This window comes from Tachypleus tridentatus, chromosome 1, assembly GCF_004210375.1.
Source record: "Tachypleus tridentatus isolate NWPU-2018 chromosome 1, ASM421037v1, whole genome shotgun sequence".
In the NCBI taxonomy this organism is placed as follows: domain Eukaryota; kingdom Metazoa; phylum Arthropoda; class Merostomata; order Xiphosura; family Limulidae; genus Tachypleus; species Tachypleus tridentatus.
This window is the reverse complement of record NC_134825.1, coordinates 99763119-99786476: the sequence shown is the minus strand read 5'-3', so window position 1 is coordinate 99786476 and position 23358 is coordinate 99763119. Positions and strand designations below refer to the sequence as shown.

Here is a 23358-nt window from a genome sequence, read left to right as displayed (position 1 = left end):
ACTACTTGAACACTTACGTAAAGAATACTACTCTTTCCAATAGCAAATGGTAAAAATTGTAACTGTAGCAGTATAATATTAAATTCTACATACTGCAAAGTATAAGACCATCTGTTCTTACACCACCAATGACATGTGTACTAACGCGCAGGCGTGAGAAGGTGAGTTTTTAAATCTGCTCTCGCGGCCTGCGGTATTTAGTCTACGTAAGAATTAAAGACAAACAACTCGATCTGTATGTCTGTCGTTAACAAAGGTACGTTCTTTTAGGCACTCTTTTTAAGTCCAACGTTTCACTGTTTCATCTGCTCCAACATCTTACCGTTATTTGTTTATGTTAATCTAAGAGTCTAGGTTTATGTTTTATAACAAACCTTAAACGTTGGTATCTATACGTTGGTTCGACAAGTTCGATTTAGATGTTTCATTTTGATATAGTGAACTATGTTTTCTCAGTAAGTTGTCAAGTTCGAAAAGTTGCTGTAGTTAATTTAGGTGTAAATGTTTATACTCAGAACGAAATGAAGAGATTTGATGTAACATGCTTCGTCCACCTGTGGTAGTTTGAAGACCTGACTCTTATTGATGTGCGTCAGATTAGTAAATAGAAAATTAGTCTATCTCCACGAACATGAAAATTATAAATGAAAAACACTTCGGAACGATTTGTTTAATGAAACTATCTTATATATGTATTTTAAATATAATTCTCAGATATTTTAGGTAAAAATGGTAAGCTTAAATGTGGATGGGTAACGGATGCATAGATGGGTGATTTTACGGATGGATGGAAAAAACACCTGACAGATGAATAGAAAGGTGTCCATAAATATTTCTTAAAAGCAAAAGCGGTTAAAGATAAATATGGGATATATATAAGAATGCGATTATTTAATTATCATATATTTGGATTTGTTGGAATTCTAAACTTGGCAGAATTTTATGGCTGAAGTTCTGAATAAACTATTTAATGAGATAGGGAATGTTTATGAATAAGACGTTGATATTTAGCATAGTTCATTGTAGAGAACGAAATGTCGCCCACCTCTATTAAAAACAGGATTTATTTTAAAGACCCGAACGCTATCCATGTGCACTGCTAGTAGGACGCAATATAGGAGCCAGAAAGTCGTCCACTTTTGCACTGCAAGCAGAACTCACTGTAGATACATAAACGTTAATCACTTTTCCTGTAAGCAGAATTCAGAGTATAGAACGGGACATCAACCACCTCCAGTGTAAACAGAATTCAGAGTAGAAATTAGGATATCACCTACCTCTAGTACAAACATAACTCAGAGCAGAGAATGGGTCATCAACCACCTTCAGTGTAAACAGAACTCATAGTAGAGAACGGGACAACACACACCTCCAGTTCAAACAAAACTTGGCGTAAAGAACGGAATGTTGGCCACTCTCATCGCGAGCAGGAATCAGTATAAAGAAGTAAATGTCACCCACTTCCACTACAAGCAGGACTGAGTGCAGAGAATTGAACGTCGCCTACCTCCATTGAAAGAAGGACTCGGTATAGAGAATGGGATGTCGCCCAATTCCACAGAAAGCAAGATTTCTCTGTTGAAATAAGAACATCGTACAACTTCATGAAAAGCAGATTCTAATCAGAGACCAGAATGTTGCTTATTTTTCTTCTGCCACATAGTAGGGATCGGAACGTGGTCCACCTTCACCTTAAACAGGTTTTAAGAGCAGAAAATGTAGCGTCGTCTAGTTTCACTGTAAATAGGTCTCAGTGTAGAGAACTAATCATCGTCCAACTTCACTGTAAGTATACCTCGATATAGAGAGCAAAACTTCATCCAGCTCTACAGCTTGAACAGATCTGAATGAAGAGATCGAAACATCAACCAACTTTATTGAAACCAGATTTCAATGTACTGAGCAATATGTGTTCCACCTTAACTTCAAGCAGAGCTCACTGCATAGATCAGAATATTGTCCACTTCTCTATTGAAATCAGACCTCTGTGTAGAACGTCATCCATCTTTACTACACGTGGACGTCAGTGTAGAGGCTAGAACTTAAAATTCAAGGTTTTCATGTAGACACCAGAAGTTTGTCTATTTACAATGCAATTAGGAGAGGATTAATTAGAATTTCCGAATTTTATTTATTAGTTTTATCAAAAACTGGAAAATTAGTTTTCATCTAATATCGTGGTAATAATAAGCCAATTTCATTGAGTTTAAACTTTCAATACACCAGTAAATTTAAAGAAAAACACGATAAATTTGAGAGAAAACTTTATGTTGTTAACGCCAAGATTTAATGAGGTTATTAGCTATAGTCCTGTTTACTCAGTCATACATTGTAGAATGAGTGGCTTTTTTTGTTTACAGCACCACTTAGTTATGCATACCAATATTTATTCAATGTGTAACTTTTACTAAAAAGTGCTTAATAATTATATCATTGACATAATCGCTACAGTGCACGTTCTGAACTGCTACTTAATGGAAACTAGTTGTTCGTTTTTTTTGTTTTTCTGTTGGTGATATAATTTCTGAATTATTAAAAAAAATCAATCAAGTTTTCAAGAGCTTGTTTTCAAGAATAACAGAGGCTTACTTTCCACACAATTCGTTAGTATTTAATACGATTTACTATTATATATAATTCAAATGTAAACACAGTGTTGTATTAAATTGAAAACAACACATGAATAAATTGCATTCAGTTCTTCTTCTTTTTTGGACGTAGATGTAACACTTTGATTAACATTTCATAAGCAACTTTTTGCCAAGAACGCTTTTTTTCTTTGTAACACTATAGACTTATTGGACGTTTATACTGAGTGAAATACTTTTTGATAGTGGTTTAAACAGGTATTATGAAGTAAACATTTCAGATTGCCGAAACCCGTAACAGGTTAGCGAGTTAGGTGTGATAATATTCATGCATTTGTCAGTCTTATTGTAGTGACTCATTTATTACCTTAAATAGTTTTGTTTTATTATGTGTAAGACAAACTAATTAAATTGAACATTTTTTATAGCCAGTAATTTGTTTTTTCGTATATCCCTTGTTTTTGTTTTTGGAACCTCACTTCTAAAAGTAGAGGAATTATGTTAGTCATTGGTGAATATCAGCAGTATATCTAAGAAATATCTTTTGAAAATAGGGAGTTGGTGATGTTTAAATCTAAGAATAATGTAAAGTAAGAGAACAAAACTGAAAACAATTCTTCAGTTTTTGTGTCTTGTCTTATGTGTTTGATACCAGCAGAGGAAGAGTTGCAGTTTGAACGATTTGCACGTCTTATAATAATTATATATCACTAATACTACTCATAAAATCAATAGTAGATTACATAGTTACTTCAGTTGTTAGTTCTAACTTGGATGGCACGTTTCTTCTCCCTATTTACATGGCATAATTTACATCTTGGTGGTTTTTTCACAAACATAGTAAATACAGTGATACCAGACTTGTGTGTTTAGTACAACAGATTTGTTAATCAATGATAGAATACACTTCTGTGTAGCTACTAATGCCCACTTCTTCTGAGGAGGCTTATTTGGGTTTTCTCTCCTAACAAAGCCGCGTCATGCAATTTGGTGAAGTTCATGTTTAGAAATGCGCGTGTTTTGTGTGCAATCTAAAGTGTAATCATGTGCTAAAGTCACAATGTAATATAAAGAGCGTTATGGGTTTGATAATACCAGAAGAGGAAGGATTTATTTTCTATTTTTTGCGAGCAAATGTTCCTTTTCAAAATACGAATAAATAATAATTGACATAAAAGTCAAACTAAACGCATCCCTATGCATTTATTTTATTGTTTATAAACAAGTAAAATGTTGTGGAAATTTTGATGTCGTGCATGATGTCATTTTGATGTCGTACGGCGATTCAAAATCACTGCGATTGTTGGAAAACACAAGAGAAAAACGACGTACCTTTTGATTTACTTTAATGTTATATTTCTCTTATTTTATGACAGATAAAACATTTAATTTTTGTCTTAGCTGACCTAAGATTGTTTCCTAGTACATGTTAAAACGGAACAATGCTTCTGTTTGATGTAACTTAGATGTACCAACACACCAGAAACAGCAAAACTATCAGTGATCTATAAAAAGTCACTGGTTCCCTCAAAATTTTTATGTAACTTGGTTATTGTAAAAATCATTTCTCTCAGCACTGTCCAAAGTGGACTACAATTAACGCAGATATTTATGTGTTTGTTTTCTGGTAAAACTAATAGATACGGGAGCATAGCTTGTTGTAAACTTGTCTTTAAAGTTTAAACAAGGTAAAAGTGGTTTAAACAAATATAAAAACCTATTCATTGATATATTCAACAAGTTCAATTCACTCATCTGCTTAATCAACAAGGTTTTTGCAAAAAAAATATTCTGGGAACATAAAGCATGTTGTTAATCTTCTGTGGATTAGTTAACAAAAGTGATATCGCTGTCACTGTATATTAGTAGCCCCCTGCTGTCAACAAACAAAGGCTCTGCTTTCAACGATATTCATGAGAATACTGGACTTGTAATATGCATGGGGATTTTTACGCATCTCTTATCAAAAAAAGAGTTTTCACTACTACGGGAGAAACTTTGATGGATGATGTAATGGAAGGAAGTCTGAGAAGATCACTACTGAGGAAATTTAAGCATCAATCAAATTCACAAGTTGGCTGTAAATATAATATATCTTGTTGGAAACATTTTTTATATCTTTACTTTGAACTAATAGTCCACGATTACTCTGTGCCGTATAATCTTGCTTTAAGATGATACGAAAGATATACATTCTAAAAGAAGAGTGACTTCATACTTTTACAGGTATAGTGTATTGTTATAAAAATGTATTAAAAAACACCTTAGGTTTCAAAGAATGGAGCTGCCAAAAGAAAAAAAAAATAGCGCATGACTTAAAGGAATAAACGCAAAACTGGTAGCCAAACTGGTAGCTACACTTATAACGCTGATAAGAATTTCACAAAAATATATTCATTTATTTGTTAGCCCGACTGCATCTTTTATTCATCTTTGGTATGGTGAACGTTTATACGTATAAGTTTATATCTTCAAAAGTATGAATTCTTACCCTGTCAATAACAAGAGAGGTATTTATCATCATGAATTGTTAGAAAAACACGAAAACAAAACGAATGAGTTTCCTAATAAGAAGTAAGGCACGAAATGATTATATTACGTTACAGGAGATATCTGAAGTTATCTACAAGAACTACTTTAGGAAACAGTACTTTGTAACTGTCATATTATTTATTGGTGATGTTCTGAGCAACTAAAAGAATGACTGGTTAAACTCAAGATATCTTCTGAACACACAATAAAACTAAATCTCAACGATAAAAATTGCGCCCGAGAGTTGTGTCACATGTTTTCTCTGAAAAACTGAATGAACCACCCTTTGTTATTTTTCTTGAGAAAACAAAAGAACATAAAACGATAAATGTGTAATTTATTTCTTGAACTTCTACTACTAGAAACCGGATTTTTATAGCCGAGGTAGGCAGAGCACCTATAGCCCTTTGTGCGTAATATCAAAAAAAAAAAAAAATGAATGTTATAATAGTGCTTTTCACAAAGTAACTTTATATCGCCATCTATCAGCATTTAAATTATCTTAAAACGTATGTGCATGTAAAAGAATTTAAAGAGGCGAGACGTGATAGTTTCTGCTGATGAAAATTCAAGACACTTATATATTAATTAATACATGCAACCTTTTTGTTTTGAATTTCGCGCAAAACTACTTGAGGGCTATCTGCGCTAGCTGTTCCTAATTTTACAGTGTAAGACGAGAGAGAAGACAGCTAGTCATCACCACTCACCGCCAACTCTTGCGCTATTCTTTTACCAACGAATAATGGGATTGACCGTCACATTATAACGCCCCCACGGCTGAAAGGGCGAGCATGTTTGGTGTGACAGGGATTCGAACCCGCGACTATCGTATTACGAGTCGAGTACCTTAACCACCTGGCCATGTCGGGCCTCAACATTTTTAAGACAAGTTTTCTGATTTCATTTCTCTCTTAGTCGGGCGTTGTAGTCTTTTAATGGTTCTTCCTTATCAGAGTGTCGAATTCATCATGCCATGTTCAATTATATTAGTTCTAAAATCTATAGATCATGTTATACATCCATGTTCATTAATTTTACAAAGATTGATTGTAAGGATAAGGTTTATAATGTTGGTAGAATGACAAGTCATGCGCTAAAAGAACGATACATGGGATGGTGTGACTATATAATGAGAAGTGGCGGTGAATTGACTCATTATTGAATTCAGGACCTGTAAGAAAATCTGTTAGATAGCAGGAATACTAAATCTTAAAGACATTAACTAATTATGGAAATAAAATTTACTTTATCCAACGAAATATCTAAGTAACTAAACACATATTGTAAAAGAAAGAAACAATAACTGTGAATTCAAAACAAATAAATAAACAGACACATACATAAAGACATAAGTATTGATTTCGTATCATACATGATACTCCTCAGTGGCTACAATAAAGCTTTTTCTAACAATATCTACTTTAAAATGTAAAAGTTCCCGCGTATTTTTACCTTAAATTTTCTCTCTGTGTTAAACTGTTTAACATTTAACGTGGTTTTCAAATACTTATAAACAATTTTCATAATAATAATTACTTGTTTTTTCCAAGAATACCAGGCCTGGCATGGCCAGATTGTTAAGGCATTCGACTCGTAATCTGAGGGTCGCGTGGGGTGTTATAATGTGACGGTCAGTTCAATTATTCGTTGGTAAAATAGTAGTTCAAGAGTTTGCGGTGGGTGGTGATTACTAGCTGCTTTCCCTTTAGTCTTATACTTGTAAATTAGGGTCGACTAGCGCAGATAACCCTTGTAGAGGTTTGCGCGAAATTCAAAACAAACCAACCAAAGAATACCAAAATGGAGGAAGAGGTCAAATGTACCTGACCCTTCTGGGTATTTAACAACATCAATACCCAAATACCGACACAGTGAAACAAAATGGACATTTTGGGGGGAAAAAACTTTTTGTAACGTACGACATTCTTCCACAATGCATGGTTTTATATATTTGTTTTTAGTTAACAGTAATGAAGAGTTTCCAAGATATTTTTACATAATTTAATTTTTATTAATTACTTCTCTAAACAAAATATATTTGATACTTTGTGTATGAAGAGAAAGTGAGAGAGAGATTTGTTTGTTTGTTTTTTTTAGAATTTCGCACAAAGCTACTCGAGGGCTTTTTGTGCTAGCCGTCCATAATTTAGTAGTGTAAGACTCTCTTTTTAAGTCCATCAGCGTATAATACAAATCGTTTTCTTCACTCCTCTCGTAATGGATTTCATAAAACCTGTAAAATACACTAAAATCTTTACAAGTTAATGATATTGATTTAGTGGTTAGTTCTATGCTTGAATCAATCTTTACCAGAATCACAATCAACTAGGTGAGCGAAACATAAAATAATTTATTAACTTATTTTATACAAAACTGTTTGAAACAGTTGATGCTTAGCAAGTAATGTTCCCCCAGCTCCTGCCTAATAATAGGTAAGCCCTTAAACATAACTCGACAATATGGAAAGAATTTATGAATACAAACATAGTAAAGTATTGTAATATTTGTTTAGGTTGCGGAATACTTCGAGTGTGTACGTAGATACTGATCTGCTTTCCATATTCAATAAATTCTCAGTGGTTTCGTTTCTTTCGTTAATATTAAAAACCTAGGTTTAATATCAAAAGAAGACAGTCATCTCAAACATATTTTTTGCTCCACAATAAGATGAGTATATGGCTGAGCGTGATCATGATGTCTCCGTTTTATGGCTGTATGTTTCAAAACAGTGCTTGAAACTTCATGAGGAATCGATACTTGAACAAAAACGTTCCGCAATGATTATTGAAGGTCTTATATAAATAAGAAAAACGTGCTTAATATGAGTGACGAACTCAAAAGACAATAATTTGCATTTCAGATCTTTCCCCATCACACCAAATATGCTCGCTCTTTCAGCCGTGGGGGCGTTATAAATGTGACGGTCAATCCCACTATTCGTTGGTCAAAGAGTAGCCCAACAGTTGGCGGTGGGTGGTGATGACTAGCTGCCTTCCCTCTAGTCTTTTATTGTTAAATTAGAGAAGGCTAGCGCAAATAACCCTCGTGCAGTTTGCGAGAAATTCAGAAACAGACAAACAAAGACTAGTTGCCTTACCTCTAGTCTTACACTGCTAAATTAGGGACAGCTAGCAAAGATAGCCCTCATGTAGCTTTGCGCGAAAATTCAAAACAAACCAAACAAATTTCAGATCTTGTATTCGAGAAAAAAAGAATGACTTCATTTACTTCATACAGCTGTTCCTTCCATGATCAAGTGAAGGAAACATTCAGTAACTGAATATAAGTTTATTGTTTTCAATTTTGAATTTGAGAAAAGTAATAAGTAATGTTATTCTTCGCTTGAATACTTTACTTTCATGGTACAATGGATTTCTCATTGCATTGCAGAAGCAAACTGCGTAAGACTATTTAGATTGTATCATTTTTGGCCCATCTTTTTTTTACCACCTTTTAACCGAAGGTCGTTTATGATATTTCGATCTGTTTTAACTAAACTTTAGGTTTTACAGAAACAGTATAGCGGTTGTCATAGTTACATGCGTGAATTATATAAAGTTGCAGCTAAATTCGTGATATAGGAAATTGGTACTTTACGAACTATTGATCTGTTATGCCTTTTGGCTTTTGAAACCGAAGCTTTTTCTCAGAAACGTTACGGTTTTCGCGTAAATTTGAACAGAGCTCTGTGCACAAAGCGTAGCTAATATCAAGTTTTAACTCCTGATTCGGCTTTCGTTCATTTAAGTTTCTAGAAACTTATTTTCACGTCTAACATTAAACTTCCATACTTTTATTTGCTAACTAAGTTGTAGATTACTAACTTATTGAGAAGTAGTACATTTGATCGGCTTTCATCCATTTTTGGTGATAAACAAGATTTTGTTTTTGTGACCTAAATTTTTCTCTTCCATTGTTTTACACTAATTTTTTGATTGACTAGATCAGATAATATAAAATTGAGAAGGCCCAGCATAGCCAGATGGTTAAGGCACTCGACTCGTTATCTGAGGGTCGTGGGTTTGAATCCCCGTCACACCAAACATTAGAGTTTTACAATGTCTAGAGACATTCCGTTGTCACTGAAGGTCCGACATGGTAGAATAAAATCATGCATGTATACAACACTGACATGAAAAGAAGAAAATAAATGGAATACGAGGGCTGTTAAAAAAATACGCGGACTGACGTCATAAAACAAAATGTACTTTATTTAGAAGTTACAGGTCTGGGACCCCTTCAAAGTACTCTCCTCCCCAACGCACATACTTATCCCAACGGTGTTTCAACTTGTTGAAACAGTCCTGGTACGCTTTTTTTGTAATTTCCTCCAGCTCCTTCGTCGCATTTGCCTTAATCTCGGGAATCGTCTCAAATCTTCTTCCTTTCAAGGGTCTTTTGAGTTTGGGGAACAAGAAAAAATCGCAAGGAGCAAGGTCAGGTGAGTAGGGAGGGTGGGGAAGAACAGTGATCGAGTGTTTGGCCAAAAACTCACGAGTTCTGAGGCACAAATTTCGCAGCAACGCGGTGCATCTTCAATTTTTCGGTCAAAATCTCGTAACAAGATCCAACTGATACCCCACACTCTTCAGCAAGCTCCCTGACAGTCAGACGTCGATTTGCCGCACCAGGGTGTTGATTTTGTCGACGTGTGGGTCGTCAGTTGACGTGGAAGGACGTCCAGGACGCTCATCATCTTCAATGGACTGTCGACCATTTTTAAAACGTTCATGCCACTTGAAACATGCCGTACGCTTCATAGCAACATCACCGTAAGCCGTGTTAAGCATAGCAAAAGTTTCAATCACAGATTTTCCAAGTTTAACACAAAATTTCACAACAAGTCGTTGCTCCTTCAGGCCATTCATTCTGAAATCCGCCAAACGAAAAAATCGCACTTCACCGCGTAGCTAATACACAAATGAAGACATCTGCAATCGGGAAATGGCATCGTAATCAGCTGATCTGTGCGAACCTAGCGAAACCAAGCGGATTCCCCTGGAACCAACTGGAGCCGCGCAATTCGAACAGTCCGCGTATTTTTTGAACAGACCTCGTATATGCATATAAACCAAACAAGAACAAAGAAACTATTATGTTATTTTCACTAATAAATCTCTGTATAGGTTCAATTAATCTGACCTATCTTATAACCACTAAGTAAAATTAGGAAATAAATATAAATTATGCCTTTATCATTTTAGAATGATTACAGATGATACAACTAAAACATAATTATTTAGACAATATAGCTTAACTCTTATAATAAAAGCATATGTAACTAAAATCATGAAAAGTTTATGTATTTAAGAAAACTAGTGTTATGATTATGAATTGAGATCATATTTGAACAGATCTCATCTGATGTGTTCTAAACACACAGTTTTGCATATTTTTCTACTATTTAATAAAAGATATAAAAATTAACAATATTTTTTGTCCACCCCCTGTATTGAACCTAAAATTGATTGAGGCAGGAGAAATTAGTTACAGGCTGACAGTATCCAGTTTCCTCAGGTACCCCAGACAGTTTGGAATAAAGATTTGGATAAGGATGACTAACAGCTTTTGAGGCCTGCTGGGAAATAAGATCTTGTACATCCTCGGAAAGACCTTAACCTATAGCAGGATTTTGAGGCAATAGAAAGGAAAGGATATCTTTATGCGGTTTTTTTCCATTCATACTCCTATCTTCGAAATATTTATTTCAATCAGTTGACAGGGAAGTTTCGCTTTTTTTGTAAATTTCTTCGCAAAGAGAAACATTTTTGTCTTTAATAACTTTTTGTTTAACATTGACCGTTCAGCACATACAAAGACTGACGGATCAATTTTGATGTCGATATCGAAATTTAGGAGTTGAAAAAAAAAAGAACTAACCGTTCAGAAGGTACAGGGAGTGACAGACAGATAGACATTTTGCTATTTATGTACATAAACTAGGTTATATGGTTATGACTGTGCAGTAAATTTTTATAACTTCGAGGTTGTAAAGAACTACAACGTATATATTTCAAAGAATTTATGGCTTTTCATGGTCATTCTGTTATTACGCCTAGAATGTGAACCTGATAGTTCATTATTCACGTCTGTTTACTTGAGAAACGTTCTTTACACGTTTAAGTTGTACATGTCGGTCAGTTTATATGAGAGCTTGCATTTGGCTCGTAATCTGAGCGGTGTGGAATCGAATCCCCGTCTCACCAAACATGCTCGCCCTTTCAGCCGTGAGAGCGTTATAATGTTACGGTTAATCTCATTATTTGTTGACGGTGAGCGATGATAACTAGCTGCTTTTTCTCTAATATTTCACTGTTAAATTAGGGACTGTTAAGTAATTTCTGCATGGATTGGATGAGGGTTTAAAGTCATTATTTTCTTCACAGTAGGATTCTTCACCAATAATACGCCAACCACTGGGTACGCCATGATTAATCACTACCTGATGATACTTCCACCGTCTCATTATTCCATTTATTTTGTAAATATCTCCTGTTGCCTTAGCAGAAAAACACCCCAAACCATGCACTGCTTCTCCCATGCTATTAGAATTGTCAAACTCTAAAAACAATTAGACATTTTTTTTTGCCGGTCATGCAACTTACGCTTTGAACCATATATTTCAACCTTGGACTCATTTTTCAGTCATCGACAGTCCAGTTTCTGTAACTTTTAGCATATTTCGGTCTCTTGACAAGAGTTGGAAATCGAAGTGAAATTTTTTTTTAACTGATGCACAACCAAATATTCCCTTCTGTTGAATCTTCTTAATAATGTACATTTGGACACTTTTCTGTTATATGGTACATGGCCGTTTATCTCATGCTTGAGATCCAGTCTTCCTTTTGTACTGAAGGCTACATAAACAAAGATACTTAATATCAGTATTATTGAGTTTAGGTATTCTGCCTCTTCCTTTACTATATTCAACTTTACCTGTCTCGGTTTCACGTTAAAGAGTGTACTTGATAGTGTTTTTGAAGCATTTCAAGTTTGCAGCAATTTGTCTGAGAGTCCAACCAACATAACATAAAGCTTTTGTGCAAACTCTCTGTTTTACTGACAATTTTCTATGCATGTTGGCATAACAACAAAAATTAATATATAGTGTTAAACACTGTTTTTATTGAAGTGTATTTATGGAGTGCTATTAAATTGATTTCTTCTAGCATATATCAGTACCTTATTCTAGCTCCTTACTAGTTTCTTTTTTATAGAGCTAAGACACTGCATGGTGTACAATGGCAGTTATTTCAGACCCTAAATTTGATTAGCACGTTCATTAAAGCAGAATCCTTGTGACATGCTCTTGGTACAAGTATACGGGAATTTTAAAGAATAAGTATTCTCAACCTGACTCATTCAACTTTCAACAGGGATCAGTGAAACATTACCATACTGTTGGAATTTACATTCTGTAATGGCATGGAATAATAAGCCCTATAGAATGGAAAGTATAAGAAAATATTCTCTTGTCTTAACAATCTTGCACAGTACTGTATATAGTATTTCATCATTACGAAAATAAAATATTTCAAGTTTAAGCACAATCCTCTGTGACAGATTAGTAAATTTACTGCTAATTAAGTCTTGTTACCATTTCTTATAATTGAATCTAGTTGCACTAATCGTTTTCGTCGTTTGGGTGCTGTTTATGTCTATGTATTTAAATGTGTAGTACATAACTTACCTGCTCAACTCAAGAGGAAGATATATGGCCTGCGAAGGAATGATATGGGAAGGGTTTAGATTCAAACGCAGACCCCTCTATGTCACTCCCCAGGAGATCCTAAGGGTATACGGGAAATTTGTTGAAAACACTATGTAACAAAAGTTTTACTTTTTCTTGTTCCTAGGCAGAAAATGTTATTTTCCAGTTGCTTATGCCTAAAGTAAATGGAAAAGACCTATTTTTCTCTTCAAACTCTGCTTTTGTGACCTGGGAGCGTAGAACGAAAACATGATGGGAGACTATATCTGGGGGCTGATACGTGAAAGTGATTTACATTACAGTCGCAAATCTCGAAATATTACTCACTTCTAAACATTTCTGCTTATTTTTATATAATTTTAGTATAAATACATGCAAATCTTGATTCATATGTTGTTTTATTCAGACCTTATGTGGATGAAAATGTGCAAATTTGCTCGTTTTTACATAGAAAATAGATTAGTTTCTAAATTTCATTATCCAGGTCACAAAAGCAAAGATTGACGGGAATAATGGCCATTTTATATACTTTTGCAACATAAGCATTAAGAAAAAACACGTACTATCAAGAAACAAAATTTATGTTACATAGTGAAATCTGCTCAGTGGTTCGCCATTTATAAATGGATATACTCTCACACACGTAATTAGTCGAACAATAACTTAATAATTATATAAAATTAAAAGGTATAATACAGTTATAAAAATTCATGCGACCTGTAATAAGAACCATAGATGTTAGGATTGGAAGTTGTTTCGTGTGCTGTTGCTGTTATCTCAGCTGTGTGTTAATCTGTGCTTACGATTTTAGCGTTTTTTTAGTGCTTATTAGTATTGTCTATCTAACATGAAATGGAAATGTTGAATTATTAATACTAAATAATTTTATATACCTTCTGTGTTCTTGGATCATTACTAGAATAAGTTTATTGTTTCTTTAAAATATGCTCTTCAAAAAAAGAAACGCAAAAGGGATATTTTTGTTATTTTAAAGAGAAATATATGTAATAACGTTACAAGCTCAGAGTATGTGATGTTACACATGTTAAGGCACTGATTGTGAGACCAAAATGACCATAAAAGTTGTGCACTTTGAAAACGGAGGAAAACATCGGATTTTTCGCCAAAACACATTCGTGTTCAATACATTTGTTTGAGAGATCTGCATGTTCTGCAAGTGCAACATGTGCAAAATCCCTATGAAAGTGACGGGTTCTCGGTTTCCATAGCTCAGTGTTAAGCCACCGACACGCAATACAGTTACGCCAAGTCTGACTGAAGCACAACGCAACAACGCCATTGGTCGCTTGGAAGCAGGTGAATCTCGATCAGATGTTGCCAGAGCTGTGAATGTCCACCCAAGCACCATCACAAGGCTATGGAATCGTCACCAACAACATGGATCAACTTGTGACCGTCTACGATCTGGCAGACCTCGTGTGACCATGCCCGCACAAGATCGCTACATCCGGTTTTGTCACCTTCAGGATAGGATTACCACTGCGACGTCTACTGCCTCAACCATACCAGGGTTGCGTAGGATATCCGATCAGACCGTACGCAACCGTCAACGAGATTCTTAGGCCCCATGTGCAATCCATCATGGTGAACGTCAACGACGTTTTTCAACATGACAACGCCCGTCCTCAAACAGCTCGACTCACCACTGTTTTCTTGAGACACCATAACATCAACGTTCTTCCCTGACCCTCCAGAGCACCAGATTTAAACCCCATCGAACATCTTTGGGACGAGTTGGACCGACGTCTGCGACGGCGACAACCTCAACTGCAGACTCTACCTCAGCTTGAAACAGCTTTGCAGGCTAAGTGGACAGCCATTCCACAGGATGTGATTCGTCATCTCATCGCTTCCATGGGCAGGAGATGCCAAGCAGTTATTGATGCTCACGGGGGGCATACTCGTTATTGACGTTGAGTGACGTTAAACTTCAACTAGTGAGCGTGGACTTCGCCTTTGCAGACTTTGTATGTTCAGCAGTGAATGTGCAAAGTTTCACACATGTCATACAGAACTACCCGGAATAAACTTGTTAACAATATGTCTCAAATTTTGCCTTTTGCGTTTCTTTTTTTGAAGAGTATATGTTTCTCGGCGCTCAATTACATTTGAGCAGAACGCATTTTTGCATTTCAATCGTTCTTTATAGATCTGATTTATTCCAATACAGTTTTAGAATTTATAAGACTTTCATAACTCTATCACAATTTTATGTTGTCTACAATATGCTTGAATGTAGTAAGACCTTTTACATAGGCAAAAGAAGCAAAAATTACCTGGTTGGTAAGTATATGGTGAGTGGAGATAAGGCGCGTACATTTTGTTTGTTTGTTTTTGAATTTCGCACAAAGCTACTCGAGGGCTATCTCTGCTAGCCGTCCCTAATTTAGCAGTGTAAGACTAGAGGGAAGGCAGCTAGTCATCACCACCCACCACCAATCTTGGGCTACTCTTTTACCAACTAATAGTGGGATTGACCGTCACATTATAACACCCCCACGGCTGAAAGGGCGAGCATGTTTGGCGCGACCGGGATGTGAACCCGCGATCCTTAGATTACGAGTCGCATGCCTTAACACGCTTGGCCATGCCAGGCCTGGCGCGTACAAGACCTAAACGTGGTCATTCGATGTGGATCATAGAAGTGTGACATTCAAATAGTATGACGTCTATATGGAGCAATATCTAAAACATAGACAGGAAAACACAGACATGTCGGTGTGCCTTATTCCCCTTGGTTCTTCGCCCTATACTTTGTTCAATTATATGTTGTTTCTTGTTTTCTATTTCGTTCCTGTTCGGAGAACTAAAGTTTTTTATTTTAGTCTATTTCTTTCAGTAGGAAATATTCATTTCTATTGCTTTCCTTCGATGTTCCTCTTTTATTCTAAATAGTAGAATTCTAGAGGTGCATTTTGCATGTCAGTAAAAATATGTTTAAGGAGCAGTTATATCACTTTTTTCTACTGTTTTATGGTTTATTGAACTGAACCTTTAAAACGTTGAGAAAGTATTGTAAGTTTAGTAAAGTGGTTGGGCAATTAAAAATATATTCAACGATTCTCATTTAACGACATTAACCCCCCGAAAGTTTTAAAAGTCAGTACTACTGACAAACACATCCCTCCGTTAGGTCTAATTTTACCGATATCAGGATACAGATGAAAATTTTAGTAGAATAAAACACGATTACAAAAAGTATAATTTAAACAGTGAATCATCAAACTTTGCTATTTTTTATACCAAAAGACGTATGTAGTTTTATCGTAATGACAGTTTTTGAAACTACTGACCGCAATGTGTGTCTCTTTTGTAAAACCAATATAGTAATCGCAACGTTTTGAATTTTTAATGAACCAATGAACTGGCGTATCATATCAGCCTGACATGAACAAGCGTCAAGGGCGCTCGATTCGCAGTCTTAGGGTCGTGGGTTCGAATCCTCATTACATCAAACATGTTCACATTTTCAGCCATGGGGACGATATAATATACGATCAATCCCACTGTTCGTAGGTAAAGAAATAGCTCAAGAGTTGACGGTGGGTAGTGAGAAGTAGTTTCCCTCCCTCTAGTCTTATGCTGCTAAATAATGACGCCTAGCGGAGATAGACCCCGTGTATTTTTGCGCGAATTTGAAAAACAAACAAACAAAGTGTATGATATTGTTCATGACTTCTTTCCTCCTTAGTTTTCTGCCATCTTTCCTTTGGTCAGGATGGATCAGTGGGAAATTGGTTTTGTGTAAATTACTTATTAAAAATTCAGTAGCATAACGTTAAAAATAACACAGTATAAATACATTAAAAAGTTTATTGTTCACACTAAGCCTTACCTAAAAATCAGACACAGCTTGGAGCCTACAATAGAGTTCTTTACGTATTTATACTGTGTCATTTTTAACGTTATCTTACTGAGTTTTTAATAAATGGTTCGATTGATCAGTTTGTTTTACTTAACACTTTCACTACAACGAATACGTGAATGTCCCTTTCTAAAGTGCTGTCATGGAAATAGGATTTTGTATCATTAAAGTTTACCAGCTTCAAGTTTTAGGTAAGTAAAAATATATTAAAACATCTTTTTTGAATTGTGAATTCAAAAATAAATCCGGAATGGGTATAATTGTTTATACATGTAAACGAGTTAAGCGCAATACTATATAACCTGTGCCTGCTGCAGGGATAGAACTCTGAATTTAAACATAAAATATTTCTCAAAAATGACCTTAATAAAAATGTGTTCGAATAAAGCGAACTTTACACTAACAAACGATTTTGCATAGTAAAATAAACAATCCTAAATATAAAGTATTCTCATCAGGTACAGCTTTGTATCTGTAAGCATACCAACACCACAATAAGCATGCAGCTTTAAATAACACTGATTGTGATATCGAACTGTTCGTTTGTTGTTAAGCGCAAAACTGTACAATTGGTCTTCTGCGCCATGCTCGTATCAAGGAATGAAAGCTCGAATTTGGAGCTATGATCTCTCAAGCTTACCTGGTGAGCTATGAGGAGGGTCTGTAATACCAGACTTTAGAAGAAATGTAAAGTGAACAACCCAATATAGAATTATTTTAAAAGAATGCAAATTAACTTCGTTACTAATTTATTTTTCTTTTAAGTATAATTATAAATATAAGACGTTTACAATAACATACAAGTTTATAATTATAAATATAAGACGCTTACAATATGGTACAGGTTTATAATTATAAATATAAGAACTTTTCTTAGTAGAAGCCCTTTTTTTTACAGCAGAGCATGTTACTTTATAGGTCATAATCAATAACGTTATAATAATCTTTCTTGCCTACCAATAATCAATCGGCGAAAAATACACACGCAATTTAAATGTTAATAGCTAACACACTCTCACATATACTGGTACATCATACAAGTATATGTATATGCACATGCCCCGTGACAATGATTTGTTTGTAGTATTAATGTTTATTTGTAAAACCATACGAAACTAGGAATGCGTAGTGTACTCAATACAAAACTAGACGTTTAATTATAAGTAGTTTTATAGAAGTGAATGCAAACATATAATAACTGTTATCTTCGGATATTGCCTAGTGGTTGGCGTGACGAATGTTGATCAAAAGATCTATGGTTCGCGTTCCATTGCTGAAAAAATAATGAAAGAGTGATGATCAAAGCCTATTATTCACTTACAATGTTGCAACAGTTGGCGGTGGGTGCTGTTAACTGGCTAGCTACCTTAAATCTAGTTTACCAGCTCAAAAGTAAATAAGTTATCATGTAGACTTCTCGTATATCTTTGCAAAAATATCAGAAACACATTAACCCAAAGTCTAAATTATGAATATTCCGTAAGTTTTTATTTCAAATAGGTGTCATTCAGCAAGATACCTGACTCAAAAACTTCTTTATTGGTTGAGATGTTCTGTTGTGTAAAACTACTTTATACTGTGGAAAAGGGCTGGTGGAAAAGGGCTGGTTCTGTACTTATTTATTCTTTATATGCAGCGAATTTTACGTTATGCACTATTGATTTTCTTCAATTGAACGTATGTTTAATGCCTTAGCGGACCAGGAAATTAACTCAATTAGATCTTCTGAACTCATCTAACTAACCGAAATGGAAACAGGATATACCAGAGTACAGAAATTATTTTAAGAGTTTGACGTGCCCTATACTAATAAATAATTGTGACCTTTCAACTTAAAGATATTAGTCAATTTAAGCAAAGACGTTTCATTTTATTTCAAAGCTATTTTCTGCTGTCCATAATTCTGAACTGCCGGCCAGAGCGGAGGTAATCAGTCAGTAGCACCTTACTGCTCACCACCCACGTAAAAGAATTAACTATCACTATTATAAACACCCATGGATTAAAGTGACGGATGGTGGAATACTTTGTGTTATTATATGGAGTCTGTTTGTTTCAAACTTCCATCTATAACTGTCATTAACTTCGAACTGATAGACTAGAGGGAAAGCAGCTAGTTATAGTACCTACTGCCAAATTTTGTTTGACCGAATAGAAGGGTTTAATAGTCATTCTTATAGTGTATCTATAGCCTCAAATGTAGAGAACATTTCCACTAGAACAGTTACGAACCATGAATTCTCTGTTTCACATCTTCTGCACGCTAACCATAAGACCACATCTGGTCCCTTAAATAATAAAGAGCCACTAAGATGGTTTTCTATGTTTTATGGAAATTAATTATATGCACCAAATCAATGTTAGAAAATAGTTGGATATAAAAATAACTTTCTGCTAAATTATAATCTAATAATTATAAGTTGAAACATTTTTTTTCCATCTAAAACATGATAAAGATGTCATATTATACCCTAGAACAGTGTAATTTAAAGTAAAAAAACAACAACACAAGCTGAGCAGGGTTACCAAACGTCCCACATTTGCTTTATCTTTTGTCACGGACAGAACTAGTAAAATTATTAAACTGTCTTAGTTTCTCTGTACCTCATTATGTATTTGATATGTACGGTTTGGTATTATTCGTAGCTCTTTTAAATTTTACTTGGTGAGTAGTCTGACAAAGACGGTTCACGCAGTATAGTGTTCACTCCATTTATGCTACGTTTCTTTTTTCATAACTTGTCATGGGCAGCCGCAGTAAATGAATATGCAGACCTGCCCAAATACGAAAATATAAAATAATAGGTTCGAGATAACTTAGACTAGTTTTAGTTTATTACTTTTGCAACTTGATAAACTTTTAACAAATTTTATTTACGTAAGGTTTTTAAACACGATGCAACAAATATCAGATTATTCAGCAAATGGCAGAACGTTTGTTGTTCTACAAATATCTCAGAGCTATTACACTAAAAAAACAATATTACAGTTTCTCACTATGGAAATCTGCTAACCGTATAACGAGTTTAGTGTTTGAGAAGAAAGATGAGAGAGCGAAGTCAAATGGATGAATTGAAAACCACGTATGTTATTAAAATGTAAAATAATAGAGGTTTTCAAGTTTTCATAAAGATTAAAACAACTTAATTACTTCAATGTAAAATAAAATTTATATATTTTTTAAATCTTATTATTCTTTAGGCCTTTTACATCACTACAGTTAAACAAATTGTGTTATGGAAAAGAAATATACATAACTTGAAACAAGAGAAATATTTAGAACTGAAGTTTGAAATGAATTCACACATTTCTTTGAAAAACATGAATTATTATAAAAAAGAAGACAGGAAAAAAGGCATATTTTAATTAAAATATTGGTTGTATAAAATATGCTTAAGACACGGAGGGTAATTGATAGATATCGTTTGTATATGATGTTTACAAGAAGGTTCAAATGGTAGCAAAATATTTGTTTACAATTTGATCTTTCGCATGAAAATCTTCTTATGTCATCTAAGGTGTATGGATAACGCAGAAGTTGTTTCAAAATTTCAATGCACAGTGTTAGAATACTCAAAACTATATCTACAGGTTTAGCATACCCACAATTACACAACGCTGTTACCATGTACATCATAACTTCTTCTAGGATCCACTAGCCATTATCTACACAGAGATAGATTATCTGCAACTACGTCTACGATGTTAGTACAGACTAACAGTATTTACAAAGATTGAACTTTCAAAGCGACATGAACAAAGCTAGAATACCCACAACTATATCTGAATGGTGAAAATGCCATAAACACATCTACAAAGTTGGGATATCCACAACGATTTCTAAAGAGCTACGATACTCATATTTGACATTTGAAAATTTAAAATACTTATAATGATACCAACAAAGATATTTTAATAACAATAAAGTTAATATACTTAAATGACATCTAGAAAGATTGGATGCCATATCTGTATCAATAAAGCTGTAATATAACCGACTACAAATACAAACCTAGGATATTCACAACAATATCTACAAAATTACAATACTTATAAGAAATCTACAAAGTTAAGCTACCCACAATGATACCTTTAAATTAAAATAATCATACAAACATCCACAAAATGAAGCTACTGTGATAATGTTGAAACACCTACAAAGACAACTATAATGTTAGATTATGCACAAGAAAATCAACAAAACTAGGATATCCCCAAAGACATGTTCAGAAATAGGATAACTTTAACTATATCAACAATGTTAGGATTCACTCAGTGATATCTACAATGATAGAATGCTCACAACGATATCTACAAAGTTTGGATATCACAACGACATCTACAAAGTTTGGATATCCACAACGACATCTGCAAAGTTATTCAATTTAAGATAATGTCATGATGCGGTCAACAAAATATACCAAGCTATAATACTCACAACGACATCAACAAGTTAATCATTACAACAATAATATTTGCTAAGTTGGAATAACCACAACACTATCCACAAGGTTCATCTACTATAATTCTGCGAGGATACCCACAAAATCGTCCACAAAGTTAGTATGCCAAAACCACATTTCTAGTTCTAGGATAACTACGTCTACACACTTAGGATCCTTACAAACATGTCTAACAGGGATAGGATTTTCTCAATATAGTGAAGACATCCACAACGACATATACAAAGTTAGGATACACACAATGATAAGTACAAAATTATAGCATTCACAGCGGTATAAGTACGAAGTTAGGATACTCATAACAATGTATACAAAGCTGGAACATCTTTAACGACATTTGCTAAGTTAAGATACTAACAACGATATCTGCTGAGTTAAAACACCTACAAATATTTATAAAAAGTAAGCTAAGACTGTACACGTTGACATTGACAAAACTAGAGCATAGTGCCATCTCACGACAGTATATTCAGAGTTACAATACCAACGGTAACATCGATAGTTACGTTATCCATAATAAAGAATACTTGCGATGGTGTTAAGAAATTGTGTTACTCAACGGAATTTTTGTGAAGTTAGACTACACACAACGACATCTATAAAGTTAAGTCACCTACGAAAGAGTTTCACAACATCAACAACGTTAGGCTATTCATAATGACATCTGCAAAATTAGGCTATCCACACACGACGATATCCACAAAGCGAGACTACCCACAGCGACATTACCAATTCAGGATACTCACGACAACATGCACAAGTAAGGAAGTTGACGACGTTATTTACAAAGATAGGCTACTCAATGACGATTTCTACCAAATTAGATCTACCCAAGGTAGCATGTACCAATTTAAATAAGAAAATCTATGACGCTATTTACGAAGATAAGCTACTCATAATGAATTCTAACAATTAGGGCTACCCAAGGTAGTATGTACAAATTTCGGCTGCCAGATTCAATTGCCAATACTTGTTCTATGTTTCCAACAAATAATACATTACTAAAATGCATACTTATTTTCTACGTAGTGAAACTTTCTCGAACATGTCACAACGGTTTTCAATATACCGTTTTCAGAAACTTACAGGGCATCGAATTTATCAATCAAGGAAATAATGAAAATAGAGAAAGATACGCGAAAACGTGGTAGAATTCATGGTAATGGCGTTAAATATATAACGTAGTCAAAAGAAAAAACGTATTTCATAAAAACATAATGCTGTAATAGGTTTAAAAGTATGCTTCACAGATATTAGATGTTTGAATGTTAAACAATTTTTCAATAGAATTCTGGGAGTTTTACTTCAACATACTTTGCCAGTATATGCTAATTTAAATTAAATTTTCATTTTTATTGTAAGCATTAAATTATATACTTTGATTTCAAATATCTGTTTCCGTTTTGAACAGAAAATGGAGAATATAACAGCTAATAAGATGATGACCCCTACTGATAACCTTCTGACATCAAGCTCAGACCACTGTGGATCGTAAAGCCATGGAAATAATAAAACTGAAAACAACTTATGTGCTTGGGATATGTTTATTGCTTAGTTTACAATATGGTGAGTTTGTTTTATTTCTTTTGTGTAGCTAATTATTAATTTAATTCTGAAGTGTGGCTTTTATTTATTTGCCTTTTCTAGCATTACCCTTTCTTTTAACATCTAGGTTGTTTTTATTGACAAATTTAGGTACAAATAGCATAGTTCGTGTACTGCATAGCTTCTGCATGATCCATGGCAAAAGAAATGGCGTACAATTCGGCTGTAAGCACAGAAACTGTAGAGAGGTTTCTTTGTGCAACCACTGAACTACAACAAACCATGGCAGAGCCCACAGAGTCGTCTGATTTTCAATCATCCATATAAATGAGAATGGATGGATGGTTTGAAAGATGGTTGGGAAATAGAAAGTGGTACTTCCAACCAGGAGTATCGGCCTCCTTCTTCAGATGACTCAGGGAAAGATCGCATTTGGTGATGATAATAAGTCATGGTTGGATAGACTGACCAGTGGATACATCAATGTCATCCAAGGACAGATTCAATTCAGCCAACTGCACCTGGATACAAACGCCAAAAGGACCAATAGCAGGCTTTCTATTCTGAAAAGCATGGCCCAATGAGAAAGGAAAACACAACCCCAGGTGGGATGCTGTGGAAAGAATTGAA

At 34.6% G+C, this 23358-nt stretch overlaps 1 protein-coding gene across 1 annotated transcript in view; it reads left to right on the top strand.

Annotated features, from left to right (window-relative positions):
* Positions 1 to 202: 202 nt before the first annotated feature.
* The window catches only part of LOC143256791 (fibronectin type III domain-containing protein 5b-like), an 85203-nt gene continuing 62047 nt past the window's right edge, over positions 203 to 23358 (top strand). Inside the window, exons 1-2 of the mRNA XM_076514477.1 lie at positions 203 to 256; positions 22595 to 22749. Of these exons, the coding sequence (XP_076370592.1) occupies positions 22683 to 22749 (67 nt within the window). The 5' untranslated portion in view covers positions 203 to 256; positions 22595 to 22682. The remainder of the gene's footprint in view (positions 257 to 22594; positions 22750 to 23358) is intronic.